The following is a 13,703-nucleotide window of genomic DNA, read 5'->3' as shown; positions in this document are numbered from 1 at the left end:
CCAGGGATTACTGCATATTATGCACAAAAGCCTTTTCAAGGAAAGATAACAAGTTGTGAACATGGACTCCCTGTGGTAGAGAAGGAGGAAGACTTTGTCATTAATCTGCATGTGCTTTCTTTCGTGGCTTATTCAGGACTTCCTAAAATATGTTGTAATGAGTGAGTTTTTGAGAGATGTCCTTAGGAAAAATGTCTCCTCTATGTAGCAGGAGGAAAGGGTGAATTATATTTCTGGGTCAAAATGAAAACCATAACCAGCAAAACATAAAAAACTCTTAGGTGTGGATCTCAGTTAATGCTCAAGAAACATTTGTGGCTGATACAGTGGTTGCTGTGGACATTGCCTTTTTTTGAGGGCCTTTGTCACCAGATGGGTTGTTGCCCCTTCACATTTGCAAGTTAAATAACTCCTATGCATTGGTGTTTTTGTTATTACATGGTGTATGGTTCTAACTGCTCATAAAGGTAAAAGTTGGGAATTCCCCATTGGAAGGCATTTTGGTATAATTCAAACCAGTTTCTTGAGATGCAATGATTTAATTAAAATGTAGGCAGTCTTAATTTGAATGACCACCTTGAGGAGGTGTAGATATCTTTACAGACTAACTGTTCTGTGGTTCCACCTGGCTGGTAGTGGACGTTGCCTACATTCATACCTGGAGACTGTTTTTGTCTGATTGAATGAACTGTCAAGAAAGGATGGGGCCCCTGCTTTATCACAGAGCACCTCCTGTTGATGTGGGATCCACAGCAGGTTGGCCAAGGCCTCAACCCCTTTGTTATGGGAATGTAAATGGGACCTATTCTTAGCCGAGTATTCTCTGTCTCTGAATTATTTTCACTGTCTTTGAATAACCTCTTCAATATTCTTGCAGTTATATTCCCTGCTCAGAGAGGATACATGTAGCTGTTACAGAAATGGCAGCATTATTCCCCAAAGTAAGTCACTCCCTACTAACTTGGTTCAGATCCCTTTTAATGAATCGTAAGAAATTTCTTTATGACCTTTACATTATATTAATCTTTTTGTAGCACAGGAAGTTTTGAATATGCAAATAGCCATATAGAGCTTTGAAATACTTTTTGTGCTACATGAGTATTGATTTGGGTTTAATAAGACAAGAATGTACAAGCCAAATGCTGAAAGGTAAAGCATTAATAGAATGAAATTTTATCTGGAATATTTCACCCAAGTGGATTAATATTTTTCAAAAACCACTTCAGTATAGCACTACTAAATGCATACTATTAAATACACTGCACGCACTTTGACCTTTGAGACAGAGCCCTTCAGCATCCGCCACACTGTGGGTTGCCAAGCTTGCAATGTTCCGAGCACCCTCAGTGAAAAAGTGCTGGACAGAACTGCTGTTCACTGTGGAATAGTTTGAGTTGTTTTCTGAGGAATGCTTGTCCGTGCTCTCGGATACATCCACCCTGCAGTTCATGGCGAATGCCTATGTTTTTCTGTTTAGAAACCCAGGTCCGACATGGTGAGGACTTCCCTCCGCTTACTGACATCCAGTGCCTACCGACTCCAGTCGGAGTGCAAGAAGACCCTCCCAGGTGACCCGGGCCCGCCCACGGACATCCAGCTGGTCACGCAGCAGGTCATCCAGTGTGCGTACGACATCGCCAAGGCCGCCAAACAGCTGGTCACCATCACCACCAAAGAGAACAACAACTGAATGGCAGGGCTGGCCCGGCCCTTCTGTTTTTGAGGCTTTTCTAAGTCCGGTTTCCAATTTAGACATGGAACTCTTTCGATTTTTACAGAAACAAACGTTTAATGAAAATTTAAAACTTTTAAAAAGAAAACTCAGTATTATTTTTGCATGTTTTCTAACAAATTTTCAACTATTAATTTAACCCACTTGCCTTACTTGTGCCTGTTTGCCAGTTTACCTTCTGACGTGCTGTTGTGCTGTCCGTGACCGTCGAGTTAATGATCATAGATATCCAAAAGCAGATCTTCACTGTTTAGAGTATTTTAGAACTTTTCCATGCCTTCAGACTCCTTGCCTATGGCTAAAACTATAAGAGAGAGTTTTACTGAAACATTCTCTGGAGAGAGTTGGGTTAAAAAAAAAAAGTCAACATTGTCTGTTCCCTCTCAAGTATTGTGCAATAAGCAGATTTTCCAGCCTCCACTGCAGAATCTCTAAGTTTGGGGTATCTCCAAGCAGGCATGTTAGAGAAAGGACTTTGCCACTTTCTAAAAATAGTGTAACAATCTCTCTTGGAAGGAAACAATGAAGTGTTCGATTTCTTTTAACTGTTCTATCATATTAGGTGTTCTCTCATCTGATTTTTCGATCCTATCTTCTATTTCTGTTTTACTATCATTCTCAAGTCTCCATGGCATCCGATAAGCACTCATGCTCCCTGTCGTGTGTCCCTTGGCCGTGTTATCACGTACACTCTGCGGAGCCTCAGTCCCACGAGCCGTAACTAATTTTGTCCCTCCCCATTCAGATAGCACTGCCATAAACGGTGACAGGAGCAGTGATCTGCTCCCCTTACTCCTCTAGCCGCCTAAAGCCTTCCCACACGATCTGCTTCGCATATCTCGCCACCTTTAAGGACTTCTTATGAGGTAAGATGTGTACAATCACCTGAGTTGGCTTCTCTTCCATTATCTCACTGGTACTTCACAATTAGACATCACCTTTCAAGGGACTTCCAATGCAGGGGGTGTGGGTTCGATCCCTGGTTGGGGAGCAAGTTACTAAAAAGGGCTTTGTTGTTCTAAAAGCTAAAGCATATTCCTTCCTGCTTGTTCCCGCAGTTTTGTGTGGGTGTGGCTCAGACCCTGACCTAGACCAGAGGGGCCAGGTGGTACTGACATTGGTGAGTGAAGCGAGCCAGGTGCCCAGGGCAGGGGACAGTGGGGGAGCCCATGGCACATCAGTGGTCACAGCAGCTCCCTGGCTCCACTCAGGCTGCCACGTGGAAAAGTGGGCCTGGGGTTGCTGGAGCTTTGATTTGTCAGGAGACACCAGATATTTTTTGTGCTGTCTCTCCACTTGTAAATGTTCGCAACTCATCTAAAAGTGTTCACGGCACACGTGTGGATGAGCTTCGGCCTCTAGGCTGCCAGCTCACAGCTCTGCTGTGTAGTGTGAGGGCCTGGCTTCCCTGGTCTCCCCCGGTTTAGCCTCTGAACCTTATCTGTAGCGTGGCCACCGTACCCTGTGATCAGTTGCTGTTAGTCCTTGTTTCACCCATCTTTTCTGTCCCGTAGCGCTCGTTCACACACGTGAAAAAGTCAAAATAATCAGAGTTGCCTAAAAACATCCTCAATAAGCCTGTATTTTCACAGAACTGTTTGATTCACAAACACCTTTGTAGTGTGACCGAATGCTTTCGGAGAGGCGAACCGCAATGGTGTTTGGTTTACTAAGTCACTGTGAGTGGGTGCTTTCGCCGGCTTTTGCTGCACTGAGTAGTGTGGGGAAAGGGTCCACATCTCCAAGACTTGTCTGCACAAACCTAAGTGCCGTGCTCTTATTGGATGCTGAGGGGACGCCTTCTCGAGGAATGTCTTCTACCTTAAGTTCAAGCACTGTCTGAGAACCTTTTCTGCATGCTGCATGTACCGGGCTGTCCCTCCTCTTCCTTGCAAACACGTGCCCTCCTGCCAGGCCTACGTGGGCTCCTCGGGAAAGGCCCAGCGGCAGTTCAGAGTCAGTGCCCTTGGCCTCCCAGAGAGGATGGGCTTCTGCATAATGAGTCGCCTGCGGTGGGTGAAGTGGTGTCTTCACTCCAACACTCAGGACCTGCAGTGGAGGACGCTGTTTCGTGCCCCTGGAGAAAGTCAAGGAACGTGGGGACCACCAAAGCATTTCGCGTTGTGAGAACACCACAGGAGGTTGCTCTGTTAACCCACAGTGCCAAAACCCGGGAAGGAAGTTCCCAGGTGGAGTGACAGGAGGGCCACAGCTCGTCCTTCTTATCAAAGTGCCCTGCCCGTTTCCTCGGCCCTGAGAGGCCAGGGTTAGAGGTCCCCGGGGCCTGCGGACAACTCGCACCTTGTCTGAACAGTTGTTCACCGTCTTTTGCACATGGGTTCCACAGCCTTGCACTAGTGTCTGCGTTCTGTAATGTCATTCTCTTACCCTTGATTCTCAAATCCCCGCCCCCTCAAAAGCCCCTCGGAGCTGAGAGGTCGGAGGTAGGAAACCGGCATTTGCCACTTGCTGGGGGAGACGGCTCCACCCCTGAGCTCCTTCAGCTGAAGTCATCTTCTGCCTCGGCATGCAAATAGTTCTTACTTGCCAAAGAACAATGAATCGGGCCCAAAGACCAAATACAGCATCTCATCAATTGGAACTATAAACGCACAACTCAGGAGCTGTCCTCCAATTCCTCCAGCGGTTTAAGCTGCGGAACCAGAGTGAGACCAGCATGAGTGTCCTCCGCAGCCACCCTGAGCTCCCAAAGCAGAGAGTTTTCCTTCTTTCCTCGTCCCGGTTGAAGGTCACCTTGATTTTACAAAAGAAAATGCTGCATAGGAAAAATGAAATGCCTTTTATTCCAATGTGTTTTATCCATGTCACCCAGTATTCTGTACTTATTTTTCCTGTTTGTTGTACATTCTATTCCTGTAATTATTGTTCAACCCTTTAAGCGTTGTAAAATCGTTTTGGAATTTGTGCCTGCTAGTTATGCAATAAACAGGCTCTGTAAGTGTCCTTGTGGTAATTCTATGCTTCCCATCAATAAGTTGATGTTTCCAGATACTAGGTCAAAGTTCCTAGAAAGTTCTTCCCACAGAACCCCATCTTCGATGAGAGATGGTATCAAATGTGCCTCCACCCTGGGGCGGCTTTGTCCGTTTTCAGAAAGGATGACCTTTTCCTCCTCTCTGCTCAGCAGATAGCTTTCTTACGAGAAGTCCTGCATCAGGGAATCAGTTCCATGTATCTTATCATGATGCATTTACTCCTCACGTTAAATTTTGTAAATTCAGCGAAAGCCAGCCGAGCGCAGGCGCCCTCACTTCTCCTGGGCAGGTGATCGGGTGGTGAAGTCAGTTCGGTCTCTCGAGGCGCCCAGTCTTATACTTTCAGAGCCAGGCTGTTGTGCAGGTTCACATGGGAGAGCTGTGGGATAGATTCACACTGGGTTTAACAAGGATACCCACAGTCCCCGACGACTGTCCTCCCCACGGGTGACTTGGGGCACTTCTCCCAAACGGAAGAAGGGATGGGGCAGCACGGGTGCCTTTCTAAGCGAGAAGTCCGGGGAAGACGGAGCACCCTGTCTGTGTGATCCAGCTCGTCCGAGGACCTCGCAGTTCAGACCCATCAGCTCACTCCCAGAGGCAGCTCCTAGGGCAGGGGTTCTCCAGTGAGCCAGCATCAGAGCCCCTGGAGGGCTTGTGAAAGAGTCTCCTGTTCATCTCTGATGCAGCAGCTCTGGGGCAGGGACCCAAGAATCTGCGTTTCTAACAGGGTCCCAGGGATGCTGCTGCTGGTGGTCCAGGGACCACACTCTGAGAAGCACCGCTGTAGGCCATTTTTAGGGCCCGTCACCAACACCACACAGCTCCTTGCCTTCTGCTTTCGAGACATGCCTGGGACCTGGGACCCTTTACTGCAGTGTTGCAAAGCTTGCACCTGGACCCACCTCGCCTCAAGCTACAAAATACAGAGAAACTATATTCGACTAAAAATCACTGTGTGCATGGGCAGTTGGGGCAAATTCTGGACCCAAAAGATACAAAAAGACAAAAAAAAAAACAAAAACCCACCAAAACACTGCCATTTCTGAAGAGCCAGGAGCAAAAACAGCATGTTGGGAGCAAAAGTAGGATACTGAGCATGCCCCCTGCACTCAACACCACCTAAGGGGGAGGTACAATACCTAAGCCACCCCTCCAGCTAGACCTCTGGACACATCCCTACCCTCACCCCACATAAGGAACAGGCTTGCCCCACCTGCCAGCTAGCGAGCAAGCCAGGGAAACTGGTGTTTGTTCTCGCTCCCCCCCCCCGCCCCCCCCGCTGCAGCAGGGGCCCCAATAAAGCCTTGCCTGAATTTCATGTCTGGCCTCTAGTCAATTTTCTCTGATTGGGGAAGGCAAGAACCCTGGTCGGTATCACTCTTAGCCATGTTTTTGTAATAATTATAATTAAAGCTCACATTTATCAACTATTTACTCTGTGCCAGGCACTGTGCTGGGTTCCTTATGTATATTAACTTGTTGAATCCTATCTGCAGCCCTATGAAGCAGGAGGAGTTGTTCCCATTTTACAGATGAGGAAGTTACACTTGAGGTTACGTCCTGCATCCAGAGATGAGGGAGAGTGTGTGAGTTACTGCCAGTCCGGTGTGTCTTCCTCGTAATCAGCCAAGGTGGGTTTTCATGACCCTAGAGGGGTCTGTGACTAAGGAGCTCAGAGAACATGGCCTCTGTGCGGAGGTGAAGCCTGGGGAGGCTGCATCCCTGAACGTCTGCGTAAGAGGTAATGTGTGAATAAAGGGCATTAGTAAGTAACCAGGGCACAGTCTTCTTGTGCCCATAAGACGTGTCTCACCCTTGAGCCCCAGGCACCAGGACCCCTCCAGCATTGGTTGAGCGACCGACTGGCAGGACTGTCCACTGGCTCCCAAGCACCATGGGCATTGCTTTCCCAACCATGGGGTTTCACAGAGGCGGCCTCACCACAGGGACAGCTCGGGGGCCATCTGAGGTTGACACTCTGCGAGGCTGTCCAGGAGCCGGCCCCCATGGCCCACGGACGCCGGGCAGAGGTGGCCACCAAACCAGAAACCAGAGCCACACCGGGTGGGACGGATTCCTTCATAGCTTTACGGGGGCATGTGGCAGCTCACCACAGAGCAGGTCCCCGGGGAGGGGCCTCTTGGGACAAGGAAAGGCACAGTGAAGCCCTGCTTCATCCTGCCCCCCAAAACATACCATCCTCCCTCCCCCACACCCAGGTCCTTGTTCACAAGTACAGCTTCCCTGACCACACTCCCCAAACTTCCCAGCCCGTTTCTCACCCCAGTGCATCTTCTCCCCCAAATCCCTTTTCACCCCTCACCCCTTCCCAACACCTTCCCCTCTCTTCCCTCTCAGGCCCCTCACTCCCCTCCCTTCCTCTCCAGCCCTTGTAGCACCACCCTCTGTGTCCTGCCCCTGCCCTCAGCCTTCTCTCCACCTCCTTTCCCTTTCAGATCCCCAGGTAATTACCTCTCACCCAGCCTTGGCCTCTTCTCTTGCCTTAGTCCTGTAAGCTCCATCTTTCTCCCAGGTCCTCCTTTCCTCAGGAGCCCAGGACACATTACGGACAGGAAGTCTGGTCTTAAAATTTGCACACACATCCCCACCCACACGATGGCCTAAGAGTGGCTCTTAGCCCCCCTCGCCCCACACCTTGCTATCTGCTTCCCTCTCCCAGCCCTCCCCTCTCAGGACCTCTCCCTCTTTCAATACTTCCCCACCCTACCCCACCCCGTTCCTTTCAGACCAGAAGGGCTGAGTTCATACTGGCACTCGTTGTGTGCGGTCACTGGGCTAAGTGCAATTTTATACGGTAGCAACTGAAACAACCCCCCATTTTGCAGATGAGGAAACTGAGGCCCAGTTAGTGGTGGTGGAGCAAGTCAGAGCACAGGGCCTGTGCTCAACCAAGGGGCTCTTCCTGGCACAGTGGACCCTCCAGGATGAGGGCTGCAGGAATGTGGCAGACAGCAGAGCTTCTGGAAGCAGAAGAGGGTGAGGAATGGCCACGACCTGGATAGAGGTAAGGTGGGAGGGAGGTGTGGGGCAGACTCAGCGGCAATCCTCTTGCCTGGGAGCATCAGAGAGGAAGGCCAGGATGCTGGTCTCTGTGTGGTCTTCTGCCCACCCTGGGTGCCGGGGGAATTTAAAGGAATGTTGAACACCAGGTTTTTGGTTTGTCTTCCAATTCCGTGTTTACCACAGTATTTCTTGTCTTTTCTGTCTGTTTCAAATTGAGACATTTGGTAACCACTACTCAAAGTCAGACTCTGATCTGTGAGTGGAGGATGTTGCCCAACTCAGCTGCTTCAACAGTTCAGGGCCTCACAGATCCCACAGGGCATGGTAGAGGCACCCAGGTTGGTCCTTCTGGAAGGATCAGCCCTGTGCCTGCTGCTGGAAGCCAGGGGGGCTCCCTCCAGGGGACTGGATGGGACTCCCTGCACTCAGGGAGGGAGGGAGGAAGCTGGCTCAGTGGAGGAGCACAGCCTATCCGGCCTGCGCTATTCAAGCAAGGTGGAAATCCTGCCAGAGTCCAGCAGCAGAGATGAGGGTGCTTCCACCACTGGCAGGTTGTTTACTGGGCAGGGTAGGAGGCAGGGATCCTCTTGGCAGGAAAAATAGGTCCATTTGAGCTTGGTGGTTTCGGTATCTATCTTACCCATCCTCACATCCCCATTCTCCACTTTTCATGGATGAAGAAGAACTGGCCCAAAGAGGGGTCACCTGGCCCCTAAGTGGTGGGGCATCAGGACAGGAACCCGGGCCAGCCTGGGCCACAGCCTCTGCCCTTCCCCCTCCATTCTGTTCACCCTACCTCCCCCAACCTGGACTCTTATGTACAGAAATATGTCTAACGCATCCATGCAGAATTATAATGTGGCCCCCTGTGTCTCTGCCACCAGGTCAAGAAACAGAGCATTGCCTTTTCATTAGAAGGCCCCATGGGTCCTTCCTTCCCCAGACTTCAGTGCTAATTGCTTCCTTGCTTTTGGTTGAACACCTGTGTGTACCCCTTTTTAAGTAAGAGCTTTCTTTTGCCCGTTTTCAAACTTGTAACCGGAGCCACTGATGTATGCTTTTCTTCCTTCACATTGAGATTCATCTAGGTCAACGTGCGTGTGTAGCTCTATTTAGTACATTCCCCATGTTGTGCAGTCTTCACTGAACGTATACACCATGATTTATCTATCTAGTATTTTATGGATGGACGTTTGAGTTTAGCTTTTGGCTCTTATGAAAAATACTGCTTTGAAAAATCTATCTTCTGGTACATGTATTGTATGTTTCTGTAGGGTATATGTATACCTAGGCATGGGACTCCTGGGTCATGGAGATGTGCATCTCCAAACTGTAAGATGTTTCCATGCTGTCTTCCAAAGGGTGGAACCAGCAGAAGATGAGATTTCCCCTTGTTCTACATCTTCATCAACAGTGGTGTAATAGGCGGTTTTAATGTTGCCAATCCAGTGGGCTTGTATCTAGTAGTTTTAATTCGCATTTCCTGATCTATAATTCAGCTGCGTGCTTTTCCATGTTTATCATAGCCATTTAGATTTCCTGTTTGGTGAAGCGCCTGTTTGAGTGTTTACCTGTTTTTCATTAGGTGCTGTTTTTTTTCTTTTTAAATTATTCATAGGAGGGTTTTCTTTTTTTTTTTAATGTTCTGAACATTTTGTTGCTATCTGTGTTGCAAACATCCTTGCGCATTCTGTGGGCATGCCTCCCTCTCAGGTGTCTTTTGAAGATAAGCTTTTTTAATGTAGTCAGATTTATCAATCCTTTCCTTATGGTTAGTGTGCCTTGGGTCTTAAGAAACCTTCCCTACACTAGATTACTATTATGTTTTATTTTGATATAATCGTAGACCCACAAAATAATTGCAAAAACTGTACCCTGTGCCCTTCACTCAGCTTCCCCCAGTGGTGACATCTTACATAACTATAGTACAATATCAAAATCAGGACACTGCTTTTGGTGCAATCACAGACCTCATTCAGATATCATAGATTTTAGACACATTTGTGTGTGTGTAGTTCTTGCCATTTTGCCACGCAAGTAGGTTCCTGTCACCACATGAAGATACAGACCTGCTGCATCACCAGACACCTCCCTTCTGCTGCCCCTTGAGTCATACCTGTCTCCTGGCAACCATGAATCTGTTCTCCCTCATTTTCTCCTTTCAAAAATGTTATATATGTGGAACCATATAGCATGTGACCTTTTGAGATTGGCTTTTTCACTCAGCGTAATACCCATCCAAGTTGTTCAGAGACCGAGGTCATGGGGAGGGGCCCCAGAACCCACCGTAGGACTGTGTCCTGACCAGAAACCTTCCACACCCATATTTGGAAATGGGTCCTTAATTTTTCCTGCCAGAGGGTAGGAAATACCTCCTTAAGGAATAGAGGCTGGGTTATTTAGTTTGGGTTTATCTTGTAGTTTTGTTAATTATCTAGTATTTGCCTTTTTCTTTGTTTTTTTAATAACATTTTCCCCTCATTTCAAAGGTTATAAATGTTCTCTGTGGAAAATATAGAAAAGCACCCAAAACGAGAAATACCCATTATCCCAACTTTGAGAAATACCCACAAAGTAATATTATGTTTCCTTAAAAATGAAGTTACGTAGCTATTGCTTTTGATCAGCTTTTTAACACAGCATGAACATTTCTCCAGAATTTTCAGAAAATTTTAAGCATTCCATTTCATTTTAATTCACTGTATAATACCCCAAACTCAAACAGCCTCCTCGTGTTGGACATATAGGTTATCAGTTTTTGCTATTCTAACTAATGCTGTGAGGAACATCTTTGTTCCAGTCTGATTGTTACTTATGTTCCTGGGCCAGGGGGCAGCTTGGTGCATTTAGGGAGGGCTCCTGGAGGGCTAGCCACTATGGGGCCTGGTAGGCTAGGGGAGGATTTGGGTCTTGGTCCTAAATGCAGAGGGACACCATTGAAGACAGTGGAAGATTTTCATTTCAGGTGTGTGTTTGTAAAAGATCTGCAGGATGGAGAGAAAAGTGAGGTGGATGGGTGACTTCAGGCAGAAGTCAGTGGTAGGGATGAAAGATAGATGGTGGTGAGAGGGAGCAAAGTGGATGGACTCAGAGATTTCAGGTCAAAGTAGCAGGACTCAGTGCCCTGGGGTATGGCTCCTGCAGCGGGCAGGTGGATGGTGGTGCCATTCACTTATCTGAGAACGCTGCAGGAGGGCCAGATGGCTGTTGCTGTTGTTTCGTTTAATGATGGGAGTTTAGGAGAGATCTTTTGATTATTCTTGTTGTGCTGAGTTTGAGGCATCTTTGGGACATAGAGTGGAGATGTCAGAGCGCTAGCAGATATAGGAGTCAGGACCAGAGATACAGATCCAGGAGTTATGGATGTGTACATGGCACTGGATGCCAGGGACCTGGCTCACATCATGTAGGAAGGGCCTGTGTGGTGCCTGGGCCTGAAAGGCTGGCAGAGGCCAAAGTAACTCTGCACAGGTGCCCAAAGAACCCCGCTTGTATCGTCAAGAATGTGTATGGTAACTGTAAGCCAGGCTGTTCAGTTTGTCTCAGGAGTGACAAGTCAGCAGCATGAATGACAGTGCCACACGGCTTGGCTAATCACACACATGGGGAACTCAACACAGCAATGTTCTCTACCATAACTGTTTCTGCATAGAAATGGAGGATTGGGTGTTTGGGGGAAAAAAATGAGCAAAAGAGAAGTCTTTTAGGTCAGCTAATAACCAAAATGAGAAAAAGAGTGCCAAAGCCCTACAAGGACAGTGTCACAACATAAAACAAGGCTTTCTCATCATCATCACTGTAAGGCTGAAATAGTTCTTCTAGCTATCTAGCCAGAGATAATCTTGAATGTGTGCAACATAAGTTATGTGTCCATATGTTTATAGAAACACTATTTTTATTTTTATTTATTTATTTACTTTCTGGCCTTGCCACACTGCATGTGGGATCTTAGTTCCCCGACCAGGGAGTGAACCCGTGCCCCCTGCATTGGAAGCACTGAGTCTTAGCCACTGGACTGCCAGGGAAGTCCAAGAAACACCATTTTTTAAAGAAAAAAATTAGAAGCCAAATGAGAATGAATAAATAATACTACCATCATTAATACCATTTATATTAGCACCCAAAAAATGAAACACTTATGTATAAAGTCTTAATAAAAAATTAACTTAAAAAATCACATGCTGGGCTTCCCTGGTGACGCAGTGGTTGAGAGTCCGCCTGCCGATGCAGGGGACACGGGTTCGTGCCCTGGTCCAGGAAGATCCCACATGCCGCGGAGTGGCTAGGCCCGTGAGCCATGGCCGCTGAGCCTGTGCGTCCGGAGCCTGTGCTCCGCAACGGGATAGGCCACAACAGTGAGAGGCCTGCGTACCGCCAAAAAAAAAAATCACATGCTTATATCCTTTGAGGTAGATTTTTTTTTCTACCTTTTAGAACTTCTGAGTGATCATAACATTAAGTCAGAAAGTAAATAACCCTCTAAAGTGAAGACATGACAATGTCAAACTCCCTAAAATAAAATTCCAGGTGGCTTCACGGCTGAAGTTCGGCAAGGTCAGCAGGCACTGCTGACGTTAATACTTTTGAAGGCATTATAATGATGCTTTATATTTTATGAAGACTGAAAACTACCTAAAAACCCAGATTGTGAAAAAATATTCATTATATTCATAAGGAAATGTTGATATACTGAATATATTTATGGCACACATGGTTCCTTCAGTCCCACGAGTTACAACTGGCTCTGTGCCCGCCAGTGACGCCTGCTTATCCATGCACTTGTTTGATTCCTGTGCCTGTTCTTGTTCAGCTTTTTAACTTCCCCAGGCCTCGCAGAGCATCCACCCTAAACAGGTTATGTGCTGAGGGAGCAAAAAGAGTGAGAATTGTTTACACACAGAACATGTTAGTAATGGCTTCAACACCATCTGTTCTAAAGGAATTGAACCTTGTAGAAGAATCTGCTATAGAATGATCTATAAATTATTAATTTTACAGTAAGTAGAAAAAGGTGCTTAAAACAACAAAACCAATATATGTGTATGTATATAGCTACAACACAATCAACAGATAAGAGCTAAGAAGAGTATGTGCTATACCAGAAACAGTAAGACAGTGGAATCTCTAAATCTGGAAACAAAGATTGAGGCCCAGTTTAGAATGGAAACAGTTAAATATATTAGTGTGTAGAACCAGTATAATGTAATCTTTAATGCTAATAAGATTCCTGCCAGGCTTCAAAAACAAAAAACTCAAAGAAATAAGAAATATTCAGTAAACCTACAAACCATGCAGCGTGGCCAAAAAAACAAAAAGACAGATAATCTGGGGGAATTCCCTGGTGGTCCAGTGATTAGGATTCTGCGCTTTCACTGCTGAGGGCCCAGGTTCAATCCCTGGTCGGGGAACTAAGATCCCACAAGCCGCGTGGCGTGGCGGAAGAAAAAAATTCTGTCCACATCGATTCTGTCCTGGAGCTTGGACAATGTATGACTGCTAATAATTCCCTGTAGTCTACTTAGGAGAGGCTCCAATGGAAATGAGAGACAATACCACTTTCACAAGAAAAATGAATATAACCTAGAAAATGTGACCATAGAAAATATTCAAACCTGTAAGAGATGTGGATTAAATCAGTAAAAACCTATCATTCTGGGCTTTCCTGGTGGCGCAGTGGTTGAGAGTCCGCCTGCCGATGCAGGGGACGTGGGTTCATGCCCCGGTCCGGGAAGATCCCACATGCCGCGGAGCGGCTAGGCCCGTGAGCCATGGCCGCTGAGCCTGCGCGTCCGGAGCCTGTGCTCCGCAGCGGGAGAGGCCACAACGGTGAGAGGCCCGCGTACCACAAAAAAACAAACAAAAAAAACAAAAACAAAAAAAACCTATCATTCTATACAACCCACTTTGCAGCAATTAATAAAAGCAACAATGACAAAGCTTGGAAGCAA

The 13,703-nt window shown here is 47.1% G+C and overlaps 1 protein-coding gene across 16 annotated transcripts in view; it reads left to right on the top strand.

The window, feature by feature from the left end:
- Positions 1 to 4,706, top strand: part of GIT2 (GIT ArfGAP 2) — a 49,699-nt gene extending 44,993 nt beyond the window's left edge. For 14 of the 16 annotated variants that reach the window (XM_032602578.1, XM_032602576.1, XM_032602572.1 and 11 more), the window contains 2 exons: positions 878 to 941; positions 1,478 to 4,706. In XM_032602578.1, the coding sequence (XP_032458469.1) occupies positions 878 to 941; positions 1,478 to 1,690 (277 nt within the window). In that variant the 3' untranslated portion in view covers positions 1,691 to 4,706. Of the gene's footprint in view, positions 1 to 877; positions 946 to 1,477 lie in introns of all 16 variants that reach the window. The other 2 variants (XR_004345372.1, XM_032602568.1) reach the window with 2 other exon arrangements.
- The last annotated feature ends 8,997 nt before the right edge of the window (positions 4,707 to 13,703 follow it).

The sequence above is a fragment of the Phocoena sinus genome, chromosome 14 (assembly GCF_008692025.1).
Source record: "Phocoena sinus isolate mPhoSin1 chromosome 14, mPhoSin1.pri, whole genome shotgun sequence".
NCBI classification, from domain to species: Eukaryota; Metazoa; Chordata; class Mammalia; order Artiodactyla; family Phocoenidae; genus Phocoena; species Phocoena sinus.
This window is presented reverse-complemented; position numbering and strand designations above follow the sequence as displayed.